Source organism: Magnolia sinica, chromosome 1, assembly GCF_029962835.1.
Source record: "Magnolia sinica isolate HGM2019 chromosome 1, MsV1, whole genome shotgun sequence".
NCBI classification, from domain to species: domain Eukaryota; kingdom Viridiplantae; phylum Streptophyta; class Magnoliopsida; order Magnoliales; family Magnoliaceae; genus Magnolia; species Magnolia sinica.
The window spans coordinates 5,385,481-5,412,521 of NC_080573.1; the positions used below are offsets into that span (position 1 = coordinate 5,385,481).

The window sequence follows — 27,041 nt, forward strand, 5'->3', positions numbered from 1 at the left end:
TAACCCCACCATAAGGTTTATTTGCCATCTAATCTGTTGGTGAAGTCATACATCATTGGATGAAGGGAAAACAAAAATATCAGCTTGATCCAAAACTTTTGTAGTCCTAGGTGTTTTAAATTATGGGTGTTCAATCACCATGGTTTTATGTGGAGGGATCTACCTAAGATTTAGATCTGCCTCATTTTTTGGGATCATACCCTAAAATGAGCTGCCAAAATAGAACGATGGAGTAGATAAAACACAAACCATGCTGAGTCCAGTCTGAGCCTTTTGAAAGTTTATGTACCCAACATGCATGTTGTGTGGCTTGAAAGTAAACGGTGAGCCCCACGTAGCTTCCAACCGCAGACTGCGGACCAACGGGATGGACATTGCTTTTTGAAAGTTCACACTACCAGCTGAACAGTGGTCTGGGGCCACAGTGATGTGTGTGTTTTATTCATGATGTATTTGATTTATGCATGCCGTCCACCCCACTCATTTTTTCCGGCTCATTTTAGGGCATGAGTCCAAAAACAAGGCAGAACAAAATCTCAGGTGGACTAAACACAGGAAACAGTAGTGATTGAACCGCCCACCATTACTTCTCAAGGGCCACAAAGGTTTTGGATCAAGCTGATATTTGTACTTTCCCCTCAATCCCTATCTTTGTGACCTAGTCAACAGGTTATATGACAAATAAACATTAAAGTGGACTCAGGAAGTTTTTAATGGTGGGCATTCAATCACTGTTGTTTTCCAACCTGATATCTGCCTAACTTTTGGGTTCATGGCCTGTAATAATCCACCTGATATTTGAATCTGCCTGATTATTGGGTTCATGCCATGTGTATAAAACACATACATCACGGTGGGCCCCCTAGTCGTGACACCACATTGCTATATGGTGCATGAGTTTTCTGCGTGAGCTAACATGGTGTATACATTCATCAAACGCACAGCGTGATGGATTAGCGCCAGAAACTTTGATACTTTGATGGGGTATGCTGAATAATACGTAGGCACTCACAAATTACTTAAAAGAGCTTGATACAAGTCAGGCAACTATTTCAAATTAAATTGTCTAATTTATGTGCTCCAATTTGGATATATCATAAACCAAAAATTACAGTTATTTTAACTATTTTACAATCGGCATTTATCAAACCATAAAAAATGAAAAAGTATCCAATGATCTTATTTTCAACAAACAAGAGGAAGGGCTACAGACGTGTGTGCCTTAACGTACCCTTCTTAAAAACCCTCAAATCCATTGTCACCAGAAACATAGAATCCAAAGTAATATATACATGTGGGAAAAAAAAAAAAACCCACAAGCATCAGGTTTCCAACTGGACAAAAACATTTTACAAACGTCTCAAAATAGGGTGTAAGGTGAAGCAGCAGTACATCTAAAATCTGAATAAACCTGAGCTGCCAAAGTGTTCCAAGCCCGGACTAAATAAACCTGAGCTGCCAAAGTGTTCCAAGTCCGGATGAGTTCCTTCCCCAGGACGCCGAGGATTCCTACAAATCAAGAGAGAAGATCAATAGAAAGATTATTTAAAATAAATAAATAAATAACACCACATATGTAGCAAGCATCAAACAAAGGAGTAAAAGAGGTTTTTCTCAGCAATGGGAGGACCAAAATGTCAGGAATTTTGGAGGTGGTGGGTAACATTTCTACTGCCCGTTTCTGAAATATTCAAATCTTTCAGATAATAAGATGGAGGGCCTCACCACATGCATACCACTTTGGCATTTGCCGTGAATCCTACTCTTCAAGACCATGAGAAAGCAACATTGCATTTCTCACTAACAAACATGGTATAAAAAGTGGTAATGTTACAGCTGTAAAGGCCATTATGTAAAGGAAACAATGTCAACCATTACAGGATACAGGGGAGAATCAGTCCATTGTTGAAATATGGGACCGTATCAGCCCATAACAGTTGACACAGGCTGATACACCATTACAGGCCAATATGACCATTAAAGGCCCATTTTGAATTTTTTTTTCAAATTCTTTCTTCTTTTTTTTTTTTTATTTCCACTTCTTTATTCATTTGGACCAATGAAGGAAGCTTAGAAATTAAGTATAAACTAAATGTAGGCCTGTTTTGAGAATCAAAACACAAATTTGAATAGATTCGATGAACCAAAGCGGAAAGGGACCATTTTGGGAAATATCAGAAGTGGTAAAATATGATTGTTTTTTCTTTTTATTTACATGTAACAGGCCCTAATCCACCAAATTCTGCTTGACTTCTGTTCAACTAGGGCCCATTTGATCAACTTTCAGTGGTTCAAGTTAACACTGCTCGACAAACAACATTCTTACCAAAGAATGACCAATTAGACCATCAAATACATATACAAAACCACCCGGAAAAAAAAAAGGAGCAGAAGGAGAATACATGTTACGCATCCTCACATTTTTTTGAATTTTACCAATTATCTTTTAGATTTTCCCCCAAAGAAAGTCTGCATCATATCAGCCATCATAGTACCTTGCTAACAATTACTAAATAACAGGCAAGCCTTATATTAGTAAGTATATGGCCTGGCTTCAGTACACACCTACATCCCCACATCCAAAGACCTTGGGAAAGAACCCAACAGATATTTCAGAAGTTTTGACTTCTAGAATTCAAATCCAATCTCGGAATGAAAGTTTTATAGATTTAAAATTCCTGCACGCAATCCCTGGACACTCGGATATGTGTCAGCAGAAACTCTCAGTATATGCTGTGTACACAATCTTTCTTTATCCCATATGTATATAAGCCAAAAATTATGGAAAAATAAAAAATAAAAATACAAAGAAGAAGCTTTCATATTGTTTTTCTCAAGTAGCCTAGTTGGGGTCATAGTTTAAAAAACCTGAAAACTTGACTCAAAGTTCATCTGGGTTGGATCAACCCGAAGACTCAACACGACTCTACACAATAGTTGATACTAATAAATTAAAATTATTAGGAATACTAATGTATATAAACAGTTATATATAGTACAAGTATTATAAATAAGAAGACAAGTTGCACAGCTTGTTGGTTGTGAATTGGGAGCATCTGTGGCACATCGAGTACAGGTTGCTGGTTTGACCCCAACCACCGCTGCTTTTTAATTTTAATAATAGAAAAAGCAGTTTGAAAATGCAAGTAACTCAGCCCAAGTCTCCATGAGTTGTATCAAGTAGACCGAGTTAGAGAGTCAAGTCGACAAGTCTTCCCAAGTGAAGGCTGAATCACTCTCAAAATCGAGTTTCCTAACGAGTGGACTCGAAATCTTGCCAGCCCGAGTTTCAAGCTGAATCATTCTCAAAATCGAGTTTCCTAATGACTGGGCTTGAAATCTAGCCAGGCCAATGTTTGAGCTGGGCCACTGAGTTCTAGAACTACAGCTGGGGTCCCAAAATGAACAGTTTTTGATATCTTGGGTCAATAATTTAGGAGAGCATAGAGATTAAGGGGGTGTTTGGCGCATGGTATTAGATGGGATTAGGTGGGATGGAATTGCATTTGGTCCCGTGCAAATTCCATCCAGCATTTGGGGAGGATAGGACGGGTTGGGATTAGGTGGTATGGAATTGCATTTGGTCCCATGCGGAATGTCTGTGGATTTTGAAATCCACTACACATGTGGGCCCCACATTGATGCATGTGTTTTATCCATGCTGCCCATCCATATATGCCCTTTACACATGACGTTTTCGTTATATACGTGCACAAGTGACCGACATCCATTGTGAATTTGGTTCATTGACTACAATTCCATGGTCCACCAAACGGGTTTTGCTTAATTCATTGTTTTTCCCATGTCAAGAATTTTATCCCAAGCATGTGATTGAATGGCCAAAATATCATGACATTTCTAGGCATACAATCATTGTGCAATAATGGTGTTAATAACATCTAATACAATTCCATACCATTTAATCCCAAGGACCAAACAAGCCCTAAGGATGTTGCTCATAGAACTATAGCTGGCTGGATAAAGTAGACGTGTGCCTTTGGAGTTTTATGTGATTGCCACACACAAATGAAATCGAAGGGGAAATTTTGTAATAGCTAGAAGACCACCCTTGCTTTTATGGGATAGAAGTTGGACAGTCGAGTAACAATGTGCTCATAGGATGAACATAGCTGACATGTGGATGTTGAGATGAATGACAGTAAGACATTGATAGAATTAGAGATGAATGCAAAGGTAAATAAAGAGTAGCACTAATAGGTATGAAGACGAGGGAAAGTAGAGTCAGATGGTTTGGTCAAGTGCAACAGAGACCAAAAACTGTGCCAGTTAGGAGGGAGTGGGTGCAAGTTGGTGGGAGTTGAAGACACTAAAAAGGCAAGGGGAAGGCTCCAATGGACGTGGGTGAAGGTAGTAAGGAAAGACTTGAGGACCCATGGTTTAAACTAAGGATACGGTCTATGATAGAGTGGTATGGTAGAGTAAGATTTGTGTGGCTGACCCCAATTAGTTGGGATAGGGCTTGGATGATGATGGTGGTGGCAATGTAAGCTGAGGGCAAGACAATCACCGCATTCTGCCACTCAGATCACAGGAGGCCACAACCACCAGCAAAGGCTCAAGCTGAACTGAAATGGCTTCAAGAAATTGAAAGGCAATTTAAAAAATAAAAATAAAAAATCATAGCATGTGAAGCAACAGAGATACCTGACAAAGCGGATAGGCTCAAATCCAGGGACATCAGGAGGACCATAGGGATCGAAGCGACTGCCCGGCGGAATACCACTGTATTGACCAACCATTTCAAAAATAAATCAGCGGACTTTCATTCATTTTCCAAAACTAGATGAATGTAGAAGAAAGGTTTACTCACGGATCAAGACTGCCGCCAGGCTGTTCTCCGCCTATTCCACCCCAGCGTGGATCATTAGGCCCTGCAAGCACCAACAAAAAATATGGTAAGCAAATCACAAGTTAAAAAGCTTCTCTAACAGGTCTATCTCAAAATGGTATGTACATACCCAAAAGCATGCCCCCACCAGAGCCAGATCCACCCCTGGAAGAAGTTGAAAATAGATAAAATGATTCAAAGGAATAAAAGCAATTAAGGACCATAAAAAAGACTAATCGACAGCAAAGAACCTGGTACGATAAAATCCGGCACCCGGCCCTGGGTGGAGATCATCGATTATAGTAGGAAGAGAAACAGGAGGATATTTGATGCTGTGTAAGCACAACAAACAGTTTATACACATCAAAAAAAAGTAAAATGCGTGCATTCAATAACTCTATTACACATTTAATAGCTCTGTTAATATCTATCCTCAGCATAAAATTGCAAACTTACATTAGTTCATCATGAAATCAAACCATCATGATCAAACTACTTCACTTATTTGAGCATATGGTCAATTGAGCTAACGATTTTTTGTTCATTCAAGTATTTGTTTTTGCATTAGTGTGCTCTATGCCTTGGAGCCAAGAGACAAAAACTAATATAAAAGCAAAGTACCTGAATGAACAAAATATTGTTAGCTCAATTGGCGAGACACGCGCTTCTAACATGGGAAAGCTAAAGATGCAGTCAAAGCCCAGCCCACATATGTGAGGTGATCCAAAGTGGGCCCCACTGATCAATGTGTGGCCAATCTCTGTTAAGAAAACAGATTCTGTCCTTTAAAAAAAAAAATAGTTGTATGGTATGATATGCAGAATATTCCATACGAATTGTATATTCGTCATTATATACACTACTGATGGGTGTACACACCCCCAACAATTTATACACGTTGTTTTTGTTAGACACCTCACATACCTTGTATATCTTGTTACCTTGTATATCTTGTTTCTATAGGTAGGGGATTCTGCGTTTACTACTTTCCTTGTATAGATGGTTGTAATCTCTATATATTCAACCCCATTGGGTTGTCTCAAATACACAGAAAATCTTCTGCATCTCTCAGTTTTCATGGTATCAGAGCGAGGTTGATCCGAAACCGTCCCTGCGTCGTCCGTTCATCACCTCTGCTGCGTCTGGCAAGTGCCTCTGCTCATCCGACCGCCCCTGCGTCGTCCGGCCGCCTAAACCACGCCGTCCGACCGCCCCTGCTGCATCGTCCGGCCATCCCTGCTGCGTTCGATCATTGTTCCTGCTCATCCGACCTCCCCTGCGTCGTCCGGCTGTCCCTGTTGCGTCATCCTGCGACCCTTCTGCTTCAGATCTGCTCGTCCGACCCTGCTGCGTCGTCCGGTCGTCCCTACTCGCCTCTGCTCACCTCTGCGCCTCTGTCCCTGTGCTCCTCTGTTCATCCCTGCTCGTCCGGCCAGCCCTTGCTCGTCCGGCCAGCCCCTGCTCGGCCTCTGCTCGTCCAAATCCAGATTCATATTCGACGCACTCTGCTCGTCCAAATCCTGTTCGTCCAGATTCAACTTCTGCTCATCCACATCCAGATCCAGATCCCTTGCTGTACGGTACATCTGAAACTTTCTTCTGTGTATTCCATTACTTCAGATCAATCAATGGATAAGGACTCATCACGTACAGAAGCCCCACGTTGTAGTTTTGATGGTACCAACTATTCTCTATGGGCCATCCATTTTAAGAACTTCCTCAAGGGTCGTGGTTTGTGGGGACTACTGGATGGATCTGTTCCTATCCCCACAGATGCCGCCAAATTAGATGATTGGGAAATAAACAATGGACGGATTATTACCTGAATTCTCAATTCGGTCGATCGGTCCATTGTTGTTAGACTCACGCCTCATCGCACTGCTAAGGCGATGTGGGAACATATCCAGTCGATTTATCAACAGAGTAATGCGGCCTGGTTATACCTATAGAGAATGCTAGTGTATTGTATTTATTGTGTGTCCTTTTAGTGTAAGTGCATGTGCATGTGTGTCCTTTTAGTGTAAGTGCATGTGCACACTTCCCTATTCCCCTGCAGTGTACTATATGCTTTATCATAATAAAATATTAGGTGTTAGGGCAAGCAAGCCTAACACATCATCTCTGCCAAACTCTCCTCCTCCTCTCTCAATATTCTCATCTCTTCTTCACATTATCCTCATCAAATCCTTCTCTACTTGGTATCAGAGCAAAGTTCCAGGCATTCCGCATCCAACAGGTTGAGAGGCGACACGTCACCTTGCTGACGTCAGCAGCCGTACGGCTGACGTCAGCGTTGTACGGACGCATGGACTCTGTTTGAGCTAAAAGTTTAGGGGTTTGATAGATCTTGACTTTAGAAGATTTGTCATGATTTTTTCAGAATTTATTGGACCTCATTTCATGGTATTTTGGGCGAAATAGAGAAATTCGAAAATCGGTTCCAGATTCCGTTTTTCTTCGATCTACCTCAAATCGGTAAGCTTTTCTTCGGTTTCTTTGCTCAAGATGGACCGAAATCTTCCTCCCAAGCTATCCATGGTGGATTTTTTACTTAAGATCAATGTTTGAGAGGTTTTTAACCTCAAATAGGCGTGCGGCTGGGCCGTTTTTCACTCGGTCAGGCCCTATTTGACTGCGTTTCATGGTATTTTGGATGATTGATATTTGTTTGAGGCTTATCTCTTGTTATGTTGAAGGATTGAGTGAGATAGAGTTGTTTGAATCAATCTTTCTTGGCAAAGGGGGTCTCTTGGCATAGGTTTATTTCTCTTGGACTCTATTATGGCTGACAAAGGGCCCTCATCTCTTGGCATAGGGTCTCTTGTATCCAACCCTTTGCAGATTACCTCCATTAAGTTGAATGGTGACAACTATCTTCAATGGGCACAATCTTTAAAAGTATTTTTAGGAGCCCGTGACAAGTTGTCGTATATTTTGGATGATTCCCCAAGCTCTACAGATGTTACCTACAAGTCTTGGACAAAAGAGAATTATCAAGTTATTGCATGGTTGTTGAATAACATGGATTCCTCGATTAGCCACTCAGTGATGTTTTTATCCTCGGCTAAAGGCATTTGGGATACGCTCCATGATATGTTCTCGGAATCTCAGAATTTTTCACGGGTATTCCAGCTTATTCAAGAAATTGGTCGGTTTCAACAAAACTCCAGATCCTTAAAAGACTACTATTCGATGCTTCGGGGTATGTGGGATGAGTTGGATATGTATCAGCCTCTTCCTTCCAAATGTAAAGAGGATCATGAACATGCTCATAAGCAACGGGATGATACTCGTATCATGCAGTTCCTCGCTGGATTGAGTTCTGATTATCTTCATGTTCGCGATCAGGTTGTTATGCAGGATCCTCTTCCCCCATTGACGACAGTCTATGCCATGTGTCATCGTGCTATGATCTCTACTCTTCCTTCTCATTCATTTGTGCCACCCGAGCATTCGGCACATCTTGTTGGCGATCAGTCCTCCCTTGGTCTTCGGGCACCATCCTTGAGCTCAGGGCGCATTTCTGATTTTGGTGGTCGTTGTAGAGGCCGCGAGGGAGATCGCAGTCGCGGCGGCCGTAATCTTCGTGGTCGTGGTGGACGTGGACGAGGACATGGTGGTTCCCGCATTTGTTCACATTGCAGTGGAACTAATCACACTATTGATTATTGCTGGCAGCTACATGGTCGTCCTACGTATGCCGCTGCTTCTGTTACTTCCATTGTTGCTTCTGAGACACAGTCTTCCACCCCGACAGCTGAGCAGTCTACTTCAGGGGAGTCTCTTATTATTTCTCAGGCGGCATATGATGCCCTTATGCAGCTTCACATTCGCGATATTCCTGAGCCTTCTCACGTAGCTTCGGCCCAGTCAAGTACCGCCTTTCTTACGTCATCCTCTCCTACCTCCTGGGTCATCGACTCTGGAGCTTCCTCCTATATGACTGGTAAGTTGCAATTCTTTTCTTCTTATTCTTCTTCTTCTCCCACTCAGTATGTCACAGTCGCAGATGGAACCCAATCTCCCATCTCTGGGATTGGTTCCATCCCTCTCTCTTCTTCCTTGTCTTTGTCCTCCGTATTGCATGTGCCTCGTTTTCCATTAAACTTATTGTCTGTTAGCTCTCTTACTAGATCACTCAATTGTTCAATCACCTTCTTTCCTTCTTATTGTTTGTTTCAGGACCTACAGACAAAGAGAGTGATTGGTGGAGGCATGAGCGAGGAGGCGTTTATCTTCTCGATGATACACCTGTTGCCGCTTCTAGTACCCTTTCTCTAGATCAAGAGTCCATGACTCGGTGGCATTGCCGCTTAGGCCACCCATCCATTGCTAGATTGAGACTTTTGTTTCCCTCCTTACCTGTCACTAAACCATTATGCTGTGATATTTGTGAATTGTCTAAACATCATCGTGCTACGTTTCCTCCTAGCTCTTCTGGGAGGAAATCTCAACCTTTTCTTCTGGTTCACTCGGATGTTTGGGGACCAGCTCCGGTTACCTCGACTTTTGGATTTAGATATTTTGTTACCTTTATTGATGATTATTCCCGCATGACTTGGATTTATCTTTTGAATTCTAAAAGTGAAGTGTTTGATGCGTTTAAAGTGTTTTATCATGAAGTGTGCACTCAATTTCATTGTTCCATCAAATCCCTCCATTCTGATAATGGGGGAGAATACATGTCTACTGCCTTTCTGTCCTTCTTGCAGGAACGTGGTATTTTATCTAGGACGTCATGTGCTCGCACTCCTCAACAAAATGGTATTGCAGAACGAAAGAATCGTCATCTTCTTGAAGTTGCTCGCACCCTTCTACTTGGTATGCATCTACCCAAACATTTTTGGGGTGATGCTCTTTTAACTGCTACTTTTCTTATTAATCGTATACTCTCACGTATTCTGTCTTATAAATCTTCATTTACTATATTGTATCCTCATGATAATCCATTTCCTCTGCCACCTAAAGTTTTTGGTTGTACATGCTTTGTTCAAATTTTGGATGGGAGTAATGATAAACTTAGTCCCAGGGCGATTAAATGTGTCTTTATAGGGTATACTCGGAGTCAGAAAGGTTATAAATGCTTTGACCCATTGACTCGCAAGAAATATGTCTCTGCCGATGTCACCTTCTTTGAGGATCTGTCTTTTTTCTCCTCTCTAGGCCGATCCCTCTGTGATCCTCTTGCGCGTCAGGGGGAGTATGACTCTTATCCTCTTTCCACTAGTGATCATGGGAAAACTCATCTCCCCTCTATTCAACATCCTGTTGGTGATATGGTTGAGCCTAAGCCTCTGCGGGTGTATCAGCGTCGAGATAAATCTTCACAAGTTCAGTCATCTACCCTTCCGCTTACTTTGGATGTTGGTTCAGGTGACTCTCCTAACTCGAGTTTAGATCTTCCCATTGCCTTGCGCAAAGGGTCACGATCTTGTACTCAACACCCCATTAGTAATTTCGTTTCATATGATCATCTTTCACCGTCTTTTTAGTCGTTTGCAGCTTCCCTTTCATCACAGACTATTCCTAGATCTCTCTCACATGCTCTTCAGAGTCCTGATTGGACAAAGGCGATGATGGAAGAAATGTCTGCTCTTGAGAAGAATCATACCTGGGATCTTGTGCCACTTCCTTAGGCCATAAGCCTGTTGGCTGTCGATGGGTTTATACAATCAAGTTTCTTCCAGATGGCTCAATTGATCGCTATAAAGCCCGTCTTGTTGCTAAAGGTTACACCCAGACTCATGGTGTGGATTACTTCGAGACATTTTCTCCAGTGGCTAAGCTTAATTCAATTCACGTTGTGCTCTCCTTGGCCGTTAATTTATCATGGCCCTTGTTTCAGCTTGATGTTAAGAATGCATTTCTCCATGGGGATCTTACATGGGAAGTTTATATGCATCAACCTCCTGGCTTTGTTGTTTCTCGCAACCCTGCACTTGTATGTCGGTTGAAGAAGGCTCTTTATGGACTCAAACAATCTCCACGTGCATGGTTCGAAAAATTTAGTCAGGCTCTCTTGGAGTTTGGCTTTGTTCGTAGTCATGTTGATCATTCTCTCTTTATATGTCGTCGATCAATGGGCATCATGGTTCTCATTGTCTGTGTGGATGATATTGTTTTGTCCGGTAGTGATTCTGCTGGAATGAGGGAGGTCAAAGATTTTTTGAAGACCAAGTTTGAAATCAAGAATCTTGGTCCTCTTCGCTACTTCCTCGGAATTGAAGTTGCTCGCTCATCATCCAAATTGGTCTTGTCACAACGAAAATATGCGCTCGATCTTCTCATGGAGACCGGCATGTTAGGATGCAAGCCTGCTACCACTCCCATAGATACTTCACAGAAGCTTCGACCAGATGATGGTACTCTCCTTACTGATCCCGAGATGTATCGACGACTTGTAGGCCGGCTTATTTACTTGACTATTACTCGCCCAGATCTCTCATTTGCAGTGGGGGTTGTTAGCCAATTCATGCAAGCTCCCTGTACTTCTCATCTCACGGCTGTCTACCGCATACTTCGGTATTTAAAATCAGCCCCGGGTCTTGGCCTCTACTTTCAGTTGCATGGTCATCTTCATCTTTCTGGCTATTCCGATGCTGATTGTGCAGGTAGTACTTTTGATCGCCGCTCTACATCCGGCTTCTGTATCTTCCTAGGTGGCAATCTTATAACCTAGAAGAGCAAAAAGCAGCCAGTTGTTGCCCGGTCCTCGGCTGAAGCTGAATATCGTGCTATAGCTCATGCGACATGTGAACTTGTGTACCTTCGCAATCTTCTTGAAGAACTTGACTATCCTCCTTCGGGTCCTATTCTTCTTCACTGTGACAATGAAGCGGCATCCATATTGCTCGTAACCCAGTTTTCCATGAGCGAACCAAGCATATTGAGGTTGACTGTCACTTTATTCGGGAGAAAGTCGCTTCTAATGAAATTGTCACTCCTTTTGTTCGATCTGGGGATCAACTTGCTGATGTTCTTACAAAGTCCTTGAGTCGAGATGCTCTTCATCGTGTTCGTGACAAGTTGGGCATGATCAACATCTATGCTCCAACTTGAGGGGGAGTATAGAGAATGCTAGTGTATTGTATTTATTGTGTGTCCTTTTAGTGTAAGTGCATGTGCATGTGTGTCCTTTTAGTGTAAGTGCATGTGCACACTTCCCTATTCCCCTGCAGTGTACTATATGCTTTATCATAATAAAATATTAGGTGTTAGGGCAAGCAAGCCTAACACATCATCTCTCCCAAACTCTCCTCCTCCTCCTCTCTCAATATTCTCATCTCTTCATCTCTTCTTCACATTATCCTCATCAAATCCTTCTGTACTATACCGTCTGGAACAGGAACTTGTTACCCTTACTCAGGGTAACGACAATATTCAATCATTTTACTCCAAAATTGTCACAATTTGGACAGAGATGACTATGATGGATCCAACATTTCCTCATGACTTTAAAACATTCTAAACTATGCGCAAGAGTGCGCAAGTTCGTCAATTCCTTATGAAGCTACGTCCGGAATTTGAGCATTGTCGGGCTGCTCTCTTGAACCGTAGCCCTACTCCTTCATTGAATTCGGTTATTAATGATTTATTGGCTGAGGAACAACGACTGAAAGTTCTCTCAACTCCGGGCTCATCTGATATGGTGCTTGCTGTGTCCACAACTCCACCAACATGTGGTTCTGGTTCCTCTCCCTTGACTTGTCAGGGGTGCAACAAGGTGGGTCATGTTGTTGCTCAATGCAATGAATGGTGTGCTTATTGTCGACGAACTGGTCATGGTATTCAGGACTGACGTACACGAGCTTATGCATCTTCTTTCGGCCGTGGACGTGGTGGCTGTGGTCGTGGCCATGGTCGTGCTCTTTCTGCTACGGCTGCCACTATTTCTTCCGATCCATCTGTTAGTGAGTCTGCATCTACTACTTCTGCTGAAGGTCTTTCATCTCCATTGACTCCTGCGATGCTCCAACAAATTGTTCAGGCCCTTTCTGCCGCCGGTATGTCAAGTATATCCCCATCTTTTACATGGTTCTTCAATTCGGGTGCTTCCAATCATATGATCGGTGATGTATCCCATCTTCGTGACATTCGTCCCTATACCGGCAATCAGGCTATTTCTACTGCGAATGGTACTAGACTACCTATTCAGTCTGTTGGATCATTGACTTTCTCTCCTTCTGTTCATCGCCAGTTCACTCTTCGTGATGTGTTTCATGTCCCTAACCTCTCCTCCAATTTAATTTCAATTGGTCAACTCACTTCCAATAACTGCTTAGTCAAATTTCTTCCCAACCGTTGTTTTGTGCAGGATCTGGCAACGGAGAAGGTACTTGGGAAGGGTAGGCGGCATGGTTGTCTGTACGTGCTTGACTTTGATCCATCTGTCACCCCGGCTCGTTGTTTCTTTTCTCCATCTTCATCAGATATTACTTCAGCAAATAAAATGTGGAAACTGTGGCACTTTCGCCTGGGTCATCCACATTCGGATCGGTTACTTCAGTTAATTTCATCTGGCATGTTAGGGAATATTTCTCTTAATAAAAATGATTTGGATTATTCTTGTTCTTCCTGTTGTCTTTCAAAAAGTAAGTGTATTCCCTTTTCTTTAAGTACTACAAAATCATCTTCTATGTTTGAACTTGTGTAAACAGATGTCTGGGGTCCATCACCAATTATGTCCCTCTCTGGGTTACGATACTATGTTATATTCATTGATGATTTCACACAGTACACTTGGATTTACTTTCTACAATCAAAGTCACAGGTTTTTGAAAAATTCAAGTTATTTCACTCTATGGTGGAGACTCAGTTTCGGGTTCCAGTTCAAACTCTCCGCTCTGACTCAGGGGGGGAATATCACTCAACCAATTTCGTACCTTTCTTCAAGGTCATGGGATTATTCATCAAACCACCTATTCTGATACTCCACAACAAAATGGGGTGGCTGAACGGAAAAATCGTCATATTATTGAAACTGCCAACACTCTGTTGACAGTTATGAGTGTTCCTCGTTCTTTCTGGGCGGAAGCCATGTTACATTCAGTCTACTTGATTAACCGGATGCCAACCAAAGTTCTGAATGGTAAATCTCCCTACTTTGTTCTCACCGGCTTACCTCCTGCATATTCCACACTCCGTGTGTTTGGTTGTATTTGTTATGTTCACCTGGCTTCACGTGAACGTAATAAAATATCTCCAAAATCGGTCAAATGTATGTACTTGGGATTTGGGGAAACTCAAAAGGGTTTTCGATGTTATGATCATGTTTCTCGTCGTGTTCGGGTTTCACGACATGTTGTTTTTCTTGAACATATTGCCTTTAATTTATCTCTTCCTCCTCCGCACACTCCAAACTCTTCTGGTCTAACCACCTGCCCTGAAATTTCGTTTGCCTCAAGTACTCTCCCTCGTCCATTATAGGTATACCCATATCAACCACGTACAGATCCACCACCTATTACTCAACCCGAACCTACTGTACCTGTTGCGGATCTTGAACCTACCTCGATACGTCATTCTACTCGTGAACATCGAGCACCTGATCGCTTGATATGCTCTATGTCTGCCATGAATGCTACTCTGGATACTGTTTCTATTCCTACTTCATATTCTCAGGCAGCCACTCATGATTGTTGGAAGAAGGCTATGGCAGAAGAACTTGCGGCATTGGATGATAACCATACGTGGGAGATTGTCCCTCGACTCGCTAACCAACAGCTAATTGGTAGCAAATGGATTTATTCTGTAAAGCTCAAGTCTGATGGATCATTAGATCGATACAACTCTCAACTTGTCGCTCAGGGATATAAACAGGAATACGGAATTGATTACGATGAGACTTTCGCTCCTGTGGCCAAGATGAAAACTGTTCGTACTCTTCTGGCTATATCTTCTGTTCGCTCATGGCCACTCTCTCAGATGGATGTGAAAAATGCCTTTCTTCATGAAGACCTCCAAGAAACCGTATATTTGAAACATCCTCCTGGCTCTTTAATTCCTGACAATAAGGTATGTCGCCTAAAGAAAGCCCTGTACGGCCTCAAACAGGCACCGCGGGCATGGTTCCAACGCTTTCACAATGTGGTTACGGGTGCTGGCTTTACTCAAAGTGGTCATGACCCATCCTTATTTTTGCGCACCACTGCTCACGGCATTGTTATTGTTCTGGTTTATGTTGATGACCTCCTACTGATTGGTAGCGATGCTACTGGCATTTCGGCTTTAAAGGAAGTTCTGCAATCATCATTCAAGATGAAAGACCTCGGCCATCTTACATATTTTCTTGGACTTGAATTTTCACGTTCCAACCGTGGGATTCTGGTCAGCCAACGTAAATATACTAAAGATCTTCTCGCCTTAGCATCACTGACGGATCAGAAGATGGTTCAGACTCCTTTAGAACTTAACGTTCACTATGGTCGTGATGATGGTGATCTACTTGCACAACCCGATTTATACCACCGTCTGGTTGGGAGTCTGGTTTACTTAACTATGACTCGTCCTGATATTGCCTACGCTGTCCAAGTCGTCAGTCAGTTTGTTTCTGCTCCTCGGACTCTTCATATGACTGTGGTGTTGTGCATCCTACGGTACCTTCGTGGAACTCTAGATCGATCTCTGTTCTTCTCCTCCATGGCAACTCTAGACCTTCGTGCTTATTCGGATGCTAATTGGGCCGGATGCGCTCTCACGCGAAGATTTACCACTGGCTACTGTGTTTTTCTCGGCACTTCTCTCATCTCTTGGAAGTGTAAGAAGCAGGCCACTGTTTCCAAATCAAGTACAAAAGCCGAGTATCGAGCGATGTCCGCTGCGTGTAGTGAGCTTGTCTGGTTACGTGGACTTATTTCAGACTTGGGCATTCCTCTACAGAATCCTACTCCATTCCATGTCGATAATCTCAATGCCATTCAGATTGCCTCTAACCCAGTTTTTCATGAACGAACGAAGCATATTGAAGTTGACTGTCACTTTATTCGTGAGAAATTTCAGTCTGGGCTCATTTCTCTTCCACATGTGGCATCCCATGATCAAATTGCTGACATTCTCACCAAGTCTCTCACGTCTGCACGTCACTCGTTTCTTGTTGGCAAACTATTACTTGTCGATGACCAGCATTAGTTTGAGGGGGGATGTTAGACACCTCACATACCTTGTATATCTTGTTACCTTGTATATCTTGTTTCTATAGGTAGGGGATTCTGCGTTTACTACTTTCCTTGTATAGATGGTTGTAATCTCTATATATTCAACCCCATTGGGTTGTCTCAAATACACAGAAAATCTTCTGCATCTCTCAGTTTTCAATTTTAAGCATCTTTGGAATTATTTCCTATTTTATAGGGTTTGTACCAATACTGGAGGACTAAATTCTCAACCAGTTGCTATTTGTAGGATGTGTAAACTACTACTTGCAGCTTTATATATGGGATAGCCCATATGGCCATATCTATGTAACAGTCTATGAGAATGTTGAATTGAATGTATGGAATTTCCTTTTCTTCTTTATCTTCTTTTTCTTCTTCTTCATTATGACAAGTAATGACTTAGTAAACGAAAGGAAAGGAGCTTACAAGAGGTGAGATCACACTAAGAAAAAGATATAACCTAAAACCTTTTTGTCTAAGCATAGATCCAAGAACTTTGCTTTTCCATTTCTGCAAAAACCGGCATCATTACAAACCCCAGTTTCATAGCAAACAAAGTTCAGGTCTGGAGAGTATCCTAGATGTTGTTTGTCAAACCCCCGAAATAAGAAACAGAAATTGCACGGTAGCACATGTGGCAAATTTGTATGGATGCCATGTTCAAGTGGATACCAAAATAACATGATAACTTTTCAACCTTTTAGAGGCTTTTAGTTGCAATAAAAGTTTTGTCACAAACAAGCTGTCCGACACTATTACTCCATTCCTACTTTGTCAAGCCAATTTTTATACAAGAACCAAGAAAGAGATGGATAGCTTATTCCTAATTGCCAATCATTATTAAGGATAGGATGATAGGTTATTATTATTATTATTATTATTTTATATATATATATATATATATATATATATAAAAGGTCTAAAAGTTTTCTATGACACATTTATGTGCCATAGTCCATCTTCAAATGCTCCATATGTACCATCATCAATCTTTAAGCACCCCACATGTGCCAATGTGGGCATGCACCACTAGTGCTACATGGGAAAATGTGCACCTTCACACTCTCCACATGTGCCACCATTCATTTTCTATTTCCTTATTCCAAGTGTTTGACAAACGGCATCCAAGACCGACTCTCTAGTCAGACTATCCGGGCCCAATTTGCTTGCTACCAAACATGCCATTTTTGTTGGAACAAGCCAGCAGTCGATAATTAGGAACAAGTTATCCATCTTTTTCTTGGTTCCCATGCAAAAATTGGCTTGACAAGCTAGGAAAATGACGTTTGCCCCAAAACTTGTCTAAGATAGAACTTTGCTACCTTGCAACCATGCAGCCCCTCAAGGCCATTTTTCTTAGAACAAGCCAACTGTCGATAATTAGGAACAAGTTATCCATCTTTTTCTTGGTTCCTGTGCAAAAATTGGCTTGAAAAACTAGGAGAAGGATGTTTGCCCCAAAACTTGTCTAAGATAGAACTTTGTTGCCTTGCAACCAAGCAGCCCCTCAAGGGTAAGAGAAAAGGCTATATCTCTATTTTGCACAATGATGACCTCATACCACAATGGCTTGACTCACAATTCACCCACTAAATGACATTTGTTGAATCCTCTTCAACGTCGATTTGGGATGGGAACAACTCCTCACAAAGCTTCAATCCCAATGAGTGAGGGCTCTTCCCTCGGCATCATTTATCCATTTTCCCAAATAACACAAGTTTTATGACCTCTCGATCATCTCTAACTATTCCATCAATTTTCAACAAGCCCAGATATCTAATGAAAAGACCATCAAAGTTGAGATGAAAGTTGCTACCTCCTGTGCGACCACTTACCCCCTAAGGTAACCACTTTTTTTTAGAGGTTCCTCCTAAACAAACCACTTTCCCTAAATAATTAGAAATTTAGAATTGCAGGGGAATAAAAAAAAAAACATTGATAGCCATCCCCTAGAGGCCATTTGGTATTTAAGACCTTTGGGTTCTAGGAATTTAAGATCCTAGAATTTCTGAGGGTCTAGTGTTTGGCGCATGAAAGTTCATGGAACTTCAAATTCCTCTTAGCAAAAAGTTCCAAAAGACAATTTCAATTCCTCAAAAAAGGTGTCACTTCATTTCCAAGGACTTGCATTGCTCTTCAAGCTCCATACAACTCTAATATGTGAAATCAATGTACCTAACTAGAAAACCCCCCACGCATTTCCTGTCCCAAGTGTGTGATCCAGATTATGGTTAATTTGCAATTGGATCGCTATTTTTACAAATCCAAAATTAAAATTCTAAGTTAATGTAAACCCATCTATACTACATATAACAAGGGTAGCTTTTGAACATTTTTGCACCCGTAATTAGCTTCCCTAGGCGGAAAACTTTGAAATTACTGAAAACACATGGAAGCCATTTAAAACGTAGTCGCGGGTATCTATGGACCTGGAAAATGTGATTGCCCAATGTAAGGTTCAGATTTCAACCACAAAAAGCCTTTAAATGACTCGGATTGTATTGCCAAAAAGCATAGGGTATTTTTGTAATATCCATTATTTCATGCAACCAGCTCACTCTCCTCTTCTTTACGTGTAGCCCGCCTTAACGGTGGTGCTAGGAAGCCATGCATCAAAGGTAGCAAGGGGCCCACAATGATGATTGTATGAAATCCACCAAGTATATCTACAGTGCCACTTTTTTTTAAAATTAGACGGTGTTAGATCATCCAGCCAGGGACATTTTTAGAGGAATTGCAATCAAAGGAGGGATCCTCATGATGCATGGTTTAGATCAATTATCAGATTATTTCTAGTATAATCAACATGGATCATTCATTTTCCTAGCCATTTATTAGATGAATAATCTGACCAGCTGGTAGGAATTTTTTAGAGGGATGTGCAAGCAAAGGTGGCAGCAACATGTGGATAATGGTCTAGATCAATGACAGTAATCCAACCTTTTCTAGCAGAAAAGGTGGATCTTCCATTGCACTAGCCATTGACTAGACGATTAGGATCATCTAACCAAACTGATTTTTCTTGAAACGAGTAGGCAATTGGAGGAACTAAATAATGGATTGCCTAGATCAACTATCCAACCTTTCCAATATAGTAAATATGGACCGTCCATTTCCTCATACATTGATTGGATGGTTAGGATCACCCAATTGAACTAATGTTTAGAAGGATGGGAAATCAAAAGGTGGAACCCACATGATGGAGGGTCCAGATCAATGACCAAAACTCCCTAATATAAACAATATTGACCTTGCATTTTCTAGCCACTGAATGGTTGGTTAGGACCATCCAATCAAAGCGATTGATCCTATAGTGTCAACACTCTCGTAACTTACAGTGACTAATGTGACCTCTGTGGGGCCCGTAATGATGTGTGAATGAAATCCATTCCATCCATCAGGTACAATGCTTCAAGTTCAGCTTGAAGCACAAAAATCAAGCCAATCAGATACTGGTAGGGCCCACATGAGGGAACAACATAAAATCATGCCTAAAACTGTTAAATTCACCGGGTGTGGTGCACAAAAATCAGGCCAAGTAGATACTGGTAGGGCCCACATGAGGGAACAACATAAAATCATGCGTAATGTGTTGTGCCCATTAGATGTGTGCCTTCATCATGATGGGCACCTTTTGATGAATGGATTGGATTGCATAGACACAACACATTGGCCATAGTCCCCAAAAACATTCATGAAGGTTTTGTTGGTTAGGCATCCCCTCCGAATTATTCCCCACACCTAACTTCCTGCTCAAGCTGATTTTTAGCCCCATGGCTGGACATCTAAGGGTGCAACTCATGGTCAGGGTGTATATGATGCACTCATCATGGTAGGTCCCATAAAATGTGACACAGTATCAAAATTATAGGATCATTGCCCATCTGTATTTAAGTGTGTTGCAGGGATGAGAATGTTGAGATGGATATGTAAGAAGGCCAGGAAGGGTAAAGTTAAGAGTGAGGTCATCTGAAGCAGCATAAGACTAGCCCCAATAACAGATAAAATGATGGAAGACAGATTGGTATAGCTTCCTCATTTTCCAATATTTTTGTCCTGAGATAACATTTTCCAAGATTTTTTTCCAGTGTCATGATGTACTAGGAAGAACACTTGGGTTAACTGACTCCATGAATCTTGTTTTCGGGTTAACAGTAACCCATACAAAGTGCCTCTGTAGAATTCTGGTACTCGTAACCTTATTCTTGCAACTTAGGTTGCTAAATGAGTGCATGTAACTCTCAAGAATTATGAATTAACAACTAAAATATAATGTTAGAAATTATACCCTGAAGAATCTGGTCGATCCTCGGGGAAAACTCCCACACCAGGTTGGTTCGGGCTACGATCTAATCCTTTACCTTTTTGAGTTGCTACCCACCTGTGTAATAAAAACTGCACTGTTCAGTTACTTGGAGAAATGCCAACTAAACATCAAACAAAGGGTTAGAAGCTTGCATACAGTACAACAGTTCCGACTTAAAAATCTTTCTAACTGGTTGAATAAAGTGCTAACATAGACTCAACGTCACAAAGCTAAACATCAAAGGGTAGAAAGGTTACAATAAACCTGATTTGTTTGGTAATGGAGAGAGTTTCAGCTGCCGCCTTCGATGGAAACTCCTGATTCCGTGATAAATTTGAGAGAGATTCATGACTCTCGATGGAAGGTAAGATTCGGAATAGAAAGGGTGTTTCTAGAAGGGCCAAATCATGAAGGTATGGTGGTGGCTGAGAGAGAAGATGCAGGTGGTCAATGGTGTATGGTCCTCGAGAAGGATAAACTCCCAAGAGGTCCCCTGCGGGCTGAGAGAGTCTTCCTTGATGGCCCCAGCGATAAAGGTCAAATAGTAGTTGTCTACAATGAGGATTGAGGAAGGAGGAAGTTTGTGGAAAATGGAATACATGGAGGAAGTAGTTCTTGGTGAGGGAAACAAAGGTAAAGCTCCCACACACCAAACCCTAGCCCCTCCAAATGTTGCTCGAGCAATTCACGACGGTGGATGGATTCCAGCAAGGAGAGGTGCGAAGAAGGTAAAAGGTCTTGGTATCAAATCAAACCCTATGGAGTTCTTTGCGTTGTTCATGGATAGATTTCTAGCCGATTGGAAAGTAATAAACTTCTCTAGGGTGTTTGGCCATTTCAAGAGGGTCGTGGTCCTCGTGGATGTCTCTATCCCCAAGCTTAGAGGGTCTTCACCATTAGGGGTTTCACCTTTGTGAGGTTTGAGAAGGACTCGAACCTTTCAATCGTTATCGAGGCGCTTAATGACAAGAAATTTTATAGTATAGCCTTAAGGGTCCAAGTGGCTCAGTTTGGCCAACCAGAGTCAAATAAGGAGAAGTTTGGGCCATCGGGGGCCCTCGCCGAGGACGCTTCCACGGAGATCGTCAGTAAGGCTCTTGGGGTTGCCCCCGGGTCCTTCAAAGGAGCCCTTTTGGGTAGTCACCCTCCAACAACCCATTCCAGAACCCACAGGGACTCGCCTCTGTCTCCCCAGTCATCTCCCCCTCTTCTTCCTCCCCGTCCCACCAACTGTTCAGTGTCCAAGTCAGACCCGTCCCAAACTGAGGTTCTTATCTTGCCTTTTGTTGTCTCCAAAGCAAGTGAAGGCCTACAGTGGAGTCTAGTGGTCTCCATGAACCCCGGCTTTTCCTTAAAAGATTTGGAAATTTGGTTAGGGTTTTACTGTGATTTACGTCCAGAAGATTTCCTCATTTGTCCCGTTGATCAATTGTCACTCTAGGTTTCATTTCGACCATTGGAAAACTCGGAGAAAATATTATTCTTACGGTAGATTCATCGTGTTGGGTTGGTGGCCAAAATTGTTAGGTGATTAGATTGGTCCCTGTCTAAGTACTTAGATGCATGGTTTCACTTTCCAGGGGTTCCCTTAGAGCTTTGGTCCTTTGATGAGTCAACTAAGAGATGGGAAGAGCCCTGTTTGGATGCATAGTAGAGCTGATGCTTTCTCAATGTAAATCCTATGATGTCATTTCTTTCCTTCCCTGTGGATCTTATCCCTCTGAGCTACACAAGCCCATTGTGGTCCTATGAGGCCTGTCCGAAAATATCGACCTTTGCCTGGCAAATTGGTAGGAGTTGCATCTCCCTATTACAACCTTTAGAAGAGGAGCTTTTTTTTTCTTCCAAATGTCTATCTCCTCTGCTTTCAAGATGCAGAATTTGTCTGTCACCTTCTCCTGCACTATCCCTTCTATACTGCAGTTTGGTCTGAGATTCTACTTTAGGCGGAAGTCTCCTGGGTGGTCCCTTATTCAATTGAAGCTCGCATCATATTTATGACATTGGAGGTGGTGGGAAACTTGGAAAAGAAAATGTGGAGGCTTGGTCTACTTGCCGCCTTCTGGGCCATCTGGTTAGAAAGGAATAATCATTGTTTCAAGGATGTGAAAAGTTCAGTCAGTGGAGTTCTGTGTAGAGTTTTCCAGTCCATCAAGAATTGGGCTCTGGATTAATGTTTGTGAGTTGGGTTTGAGCTATGTGCTCGTCTATTCTTCTCTGTTTTTTTTTTCTTTTCTTTTCTTTTTGTTGGTCTTGTTCGTTCCTGTTTTTGGTTGTTGTAATTTGGATGTTTTCTTTCTTTCTTGGCTTTTGCCTTTTAATAATATTCATCATAGGTCTGGCACAAACTTTCTTCATGTCTGGCACTCCCCTGGCCTAGACAAAGACTCAAGCCTGTTGTGGAGATTGTCAGGTCTGGCTTCTCGATGGGGAATATAGCATGAGAGGAACCTGCACTACTTTTAGAATGTCTCTAACTCTCCCTCCTCTGTTGCTCTTCACATAGTCAGGGATGTGCGGGAATCCTCCATTGGTCTTCCTCTAAAAGAAAGATCTATTATGTCTACTATCCTGGGCTAATTGTGTTTGCGAAGGTCCTGTCACCTTGTAGCTGAGTGTTGTTACTGTTTCGACTAGTATAGCTTTCTCTAGGTATTTTTCTTTTGTTTTTGTTTTGCTTTCAGTCTTTGTTTCTGCCTTGCTTTGGGCTTCACTTAGTTTGTTTTGTTCCTTTGGCTTTAATATAAATTTCATTCTTCAAAATAAAAAAAAAAAACAATAATATTCATCATCTTTCAAAAAACCAAAAAAAACAAAACAAAACAAAAAGACAAGACTGCCTGCCAATTTTCCCTTTCTTGCACACGGGTGAGTGCACATGTGCGGTTTGCAGGGTGACTGCCCGAACAACATTCATACAATATGTGTACCATCGAATTTCTATTACCTGGAAGTTGAAGGAGTTGAACACTTGGACTTCAGATTATTCTCCAATTTATCCAGAAGATCCGATTGCAATTTCTCAACCAACGCTGGGAAATTCTTATACATCTTGCTGTAGTTAGTCGGACTGTTACCTTCATCTGACACATAATCTTTCACTCTATAAAAGAACCATCAATTAATTTCACAATCTAAGCTTCTAAAACTACTAAATACTCAAAAAAGAATCTATAAAAATAAATAAAAATAAAAATGACAGAAAACATATTTAAGAAAGAAGTCCCATTACTTAATTCGTAGGTTATACGGTTCTTTTTGGTCATCCTCGAGCGGTAAAGCGTCAATCACGAGCTTATCACCGATCACCAAGCATTTTACCAATACTGATATCTTGGTGCCTTTCTCTGTCTTTGTGTATATGAATCCATAACAATCGTCAAGTTCATTCCAGCCATCAATTCCAACCTCACCTTGCTCTAAGGAAACAGGAAAAGATCATGAAATCAGATTTTTCAATGGAAGTATAACAATTTTAGCAAATGCGTGGTTTGCAAGCCTAGGAACGCAGCTGTATCCCTGTGGGGCCCACCATGATGTATGTGCCTTACTTCCACGCTGTCCATCCATTTTGACAGCTCATTGTAGTGCATGATCCAAAAAATGAACCAGATCCAAGCTCAGGTGGAACACACAACAGGATACAGGGTGATTGAATAACCACCATTAAAAACTTCTTGGGAACCACCAGAATGTTTATTTTCCATCTAACCTGTTGATAAGGTCACAAAGACCTAGATGAAGGGACCACACAAATATCAGCCTGACCCAAAACTTTTGTGGCCCACAAGAAGTTTTTAAAGGTCAATCACCACTGTTTCCAATAATTTCAATCTGGTTCATTTCTTGGATCATGCCCTAAAATGATCTGTCAAAATGGATAGACAGCATGGATGTAAGGCACATACATCATGGTGAGCCCCACAGTGATACATCTGCATCCCTAGGCTTGCAAACCACGCATTTGCTAAAATTGCAAAGGCCTTTGGTCAAAATTAAGTGGCCTCCAATGGCCCAAATGCAAGGGACCATAGCTGATGGAATGATAACTGGTCAACCAATTTCTGCACTCAAACATCCGGATATCTTGAGATGGGCCCACCAAAAACGCAATCCATCCTGCCACAAATAACACCTAAAGGTGGGGTCCAAGACCAAAGTCCAAGGAAGTTTATCATTCTAATCTACTAATAGCAATGCATGTAAAATCCAAGCTTTTTATTAGGTGGGCCACAATTTTATTTAATATGGTGGAGACACAATATTTAGATTTTCCCTAAATTAGTAACAAGGTTGTAATCACCCTCAAGAAATTCAGTGTAGAAAACGTGTTGGGTTAAATGATCTCTCATACTATCTATTTACTTTCTGCACCAACCAAACTCATTTGAAAATCTACCAAGTGTGGCCCACTTAATGGAGAGCTTCGATCTTGCACATGTATCCCTTAATAGCGGGTTTGCTTACCCCCAGCCAGCAAAACTTGTAGCGATACCGATACTATGAACACTGCCTACAACCACCGTTACAGCACCTAACCCTAGATAATAAAGAAGCTCCAGCAGACCATACAGCAGATCAGCCAATCCAACACCATTAAGCAGCAGAGCTCCATTACAACTCCAACAACCACCATGTAAGCCTCATTGATCCACCATTACTGGGTGGTTGGGTCCCAGCTTCTATAAAGAGGGGTTTCTCACTCTCTCTCTCTCTCTCTCTCTCTCTCTCTCTCTCTCTCTCTCTCTCTCTCTCTCTCTCTCTCTCTCTCTCTCGCGTGTTTTAGAGGCAAGGCCCATCTATTTCAAGAATTATATGATCATTGAACCAAGGAATGTAGTTTTTCAGTTTGGTAAGAATGATTCTAAATAAATGTTTTTACTTATTTACTTTGTATACTTAAAGAAGATATTATTGATGTATTTTTTTTTATTGGGTCTATTGTTAATATTTTTCGTTTCCTTCCAATGCTTATATTAAGTTATTGCTCTACATTATAGGTATTTTGAATTTGATGTCCACGTTTATGATCCACTTGATGATTGTTTTAGCTTAAGAAATGGCTCAAATATTTATCTGAATGGGTTTAACAAAATGATATATCTGATGCTTAGTTTTCATATGTGATTGTAATATTTTGAAACAATTCCTACTCCAAGCTATGCTTGGTGTGAATATACAAATTTTTGCCTGTAGGCCTGTAATTGACTTCCACGTTACCTAAGCATAAAAACCAACTTACTTATAAGTGACTTAAAGCTTACATCCAAACAGCATTACCTCCTGAGGAACTTTCACCTAAGTCACTAACAACTTAGAAAACTTACAGGCATCCAATTACCCCTAAGAATTATCAAATTCGTTGAAAGGGTATCATCAAATAAAGGAAATTTAGAACAGAAATCAGGTATGAGAGATTACTGAAATTGTAGCTAAAGAAGAGAGAAAAAGATACCGGGAGAGGGTAGTGTTGTTGGGTGGGAGAAAACGGAAGTGCCGGTGGCGATGAGTGTATAACCGGAAGGGAGAAAAGACGCATGGACGGCGAATGCAATTTTGTCATGCGGCTTCCGAAATGAAGGTCGAGATGCTCTTATCACCGCCATGACTGATGTTGCTGTTGCTGTTGCTGTCCCCATCTTCTTTGATTTCCTGTCTAGAGCTCCTCTAGAAAGAGAGGGAGGTAATGCAGGAATGGAGGGAAGATTTTTCTACATTTAAAGGCGATGGATTGTGGTTGTATGGGAATTTCTATACATCGGAATCTTTTGTTTTTTTTTACTGTCAGTTCACACTTTCCACCCCCAGTAGGGATCGATACCAAGACCTCAGTGTTCAAACGAGGTATCTTTCACTCAGTGGTACGGGTGCCTATGTATCGGAATCAAGTATCGGAATATGTTCCCCGCTTTGCGTAAAACACCAAGCTCTTTGAGTGGAGGCGGATTCCATGCTCGACTGCTAATGGCCATGTCGCTACTAGACAGTACTCTATGGGCCACACCATGATGTTTGTGTTTTATCCACACCCTAAATCCATTTTGGATCATTATTCTAGGTCAGAAAGTGAGGTTGATTTAAATCTCAGGTGGACCTAATCACAGAAAACAATGGTAATTGAATACACACCATTAGAAACTTCCTAAGGCCCGTCATAATGTTTATTTGTCATCTAATTTGTTTACGAGGTCACACAGATTTGGATAAAGGGAAAACAAAAATATCAACTTGATCCAAAACTTTTGTGGTCCCAAGATATTTTTAATTATGGGCAGTCAATCACTATTGTTTTATTGGGTGTGGTATACGGTGGAGTGGATAAAACACAGACCATGGGGGGATTTTTCTACATTTGAAGGCGATAGATTACAATGCATGAGAATTTATTTCTATTGGAATCTATTACCCACTTGTATAAAACACCGAGCTCTTTCAGTGGAGACGGATTCCATGCTCAAACAAACAATGGTCATGTCACCACTACATGGTGCTTTATGGGCCCTACCATGATGTATGTTTTTTATCCACGCCATCCATCCATTTTGGATCATTATTTTAGGTTGAAAAGTGAGCTATATTTAAAACCTAAGTGGATCACACCACATAAGACAAAACAATGGTAATTGAATACACACTATTAAAAACTTCCTAAGGCCCACCATAATGTTTATTTTCCATCTAATCAGCTGATGAGGTCATACAGAATTGGATGAGGGAAAAACAAAAATATCAG

At 41.5% G+C, this 27,041-nt stretch overlaps 1 protein-coding gene across 1 annotated transcript; it reads right to left on the reverse strand.

Moving 5' to 3' along the window:
* Positions 1-1,159: 1,159 nt before the first annotated feature.
* On the reverse strand, positions 1,160-26,079 carry LOC131224715 (probable proteasome inhibitor). The gene is made up of 12 exons (XM_058220045.1): positions 25,764-26,079; positions 23,541-23,727; positions 23,256-23,411; positions 22,934-23,063; positions 22,760-22,849; positions 20,566-20,699; positions 20,291-20,383; positions 5,101-5,181; positions 4,980-5,014; positions 4,832-4,892; positions 4,666-4,743; positions 1,160-1,509 (listed from the first exon to the last, which is right to left on the reverse strand). The coding sequence occupies exons 1-12, from the start codon at positions 25,945-25,947 to the stop codon at positions 1,395-1,397; spliced, it is 1,344 nt and encodes a 447-aa protein (XP_058076028.1). The 5' UTR covers positions 25,948-26,079; the 3' UTR covers positions 1,160-1,394.
* Between the last annotated feature and the right edge of the window lie 962 nt (positions 26,080-27,041).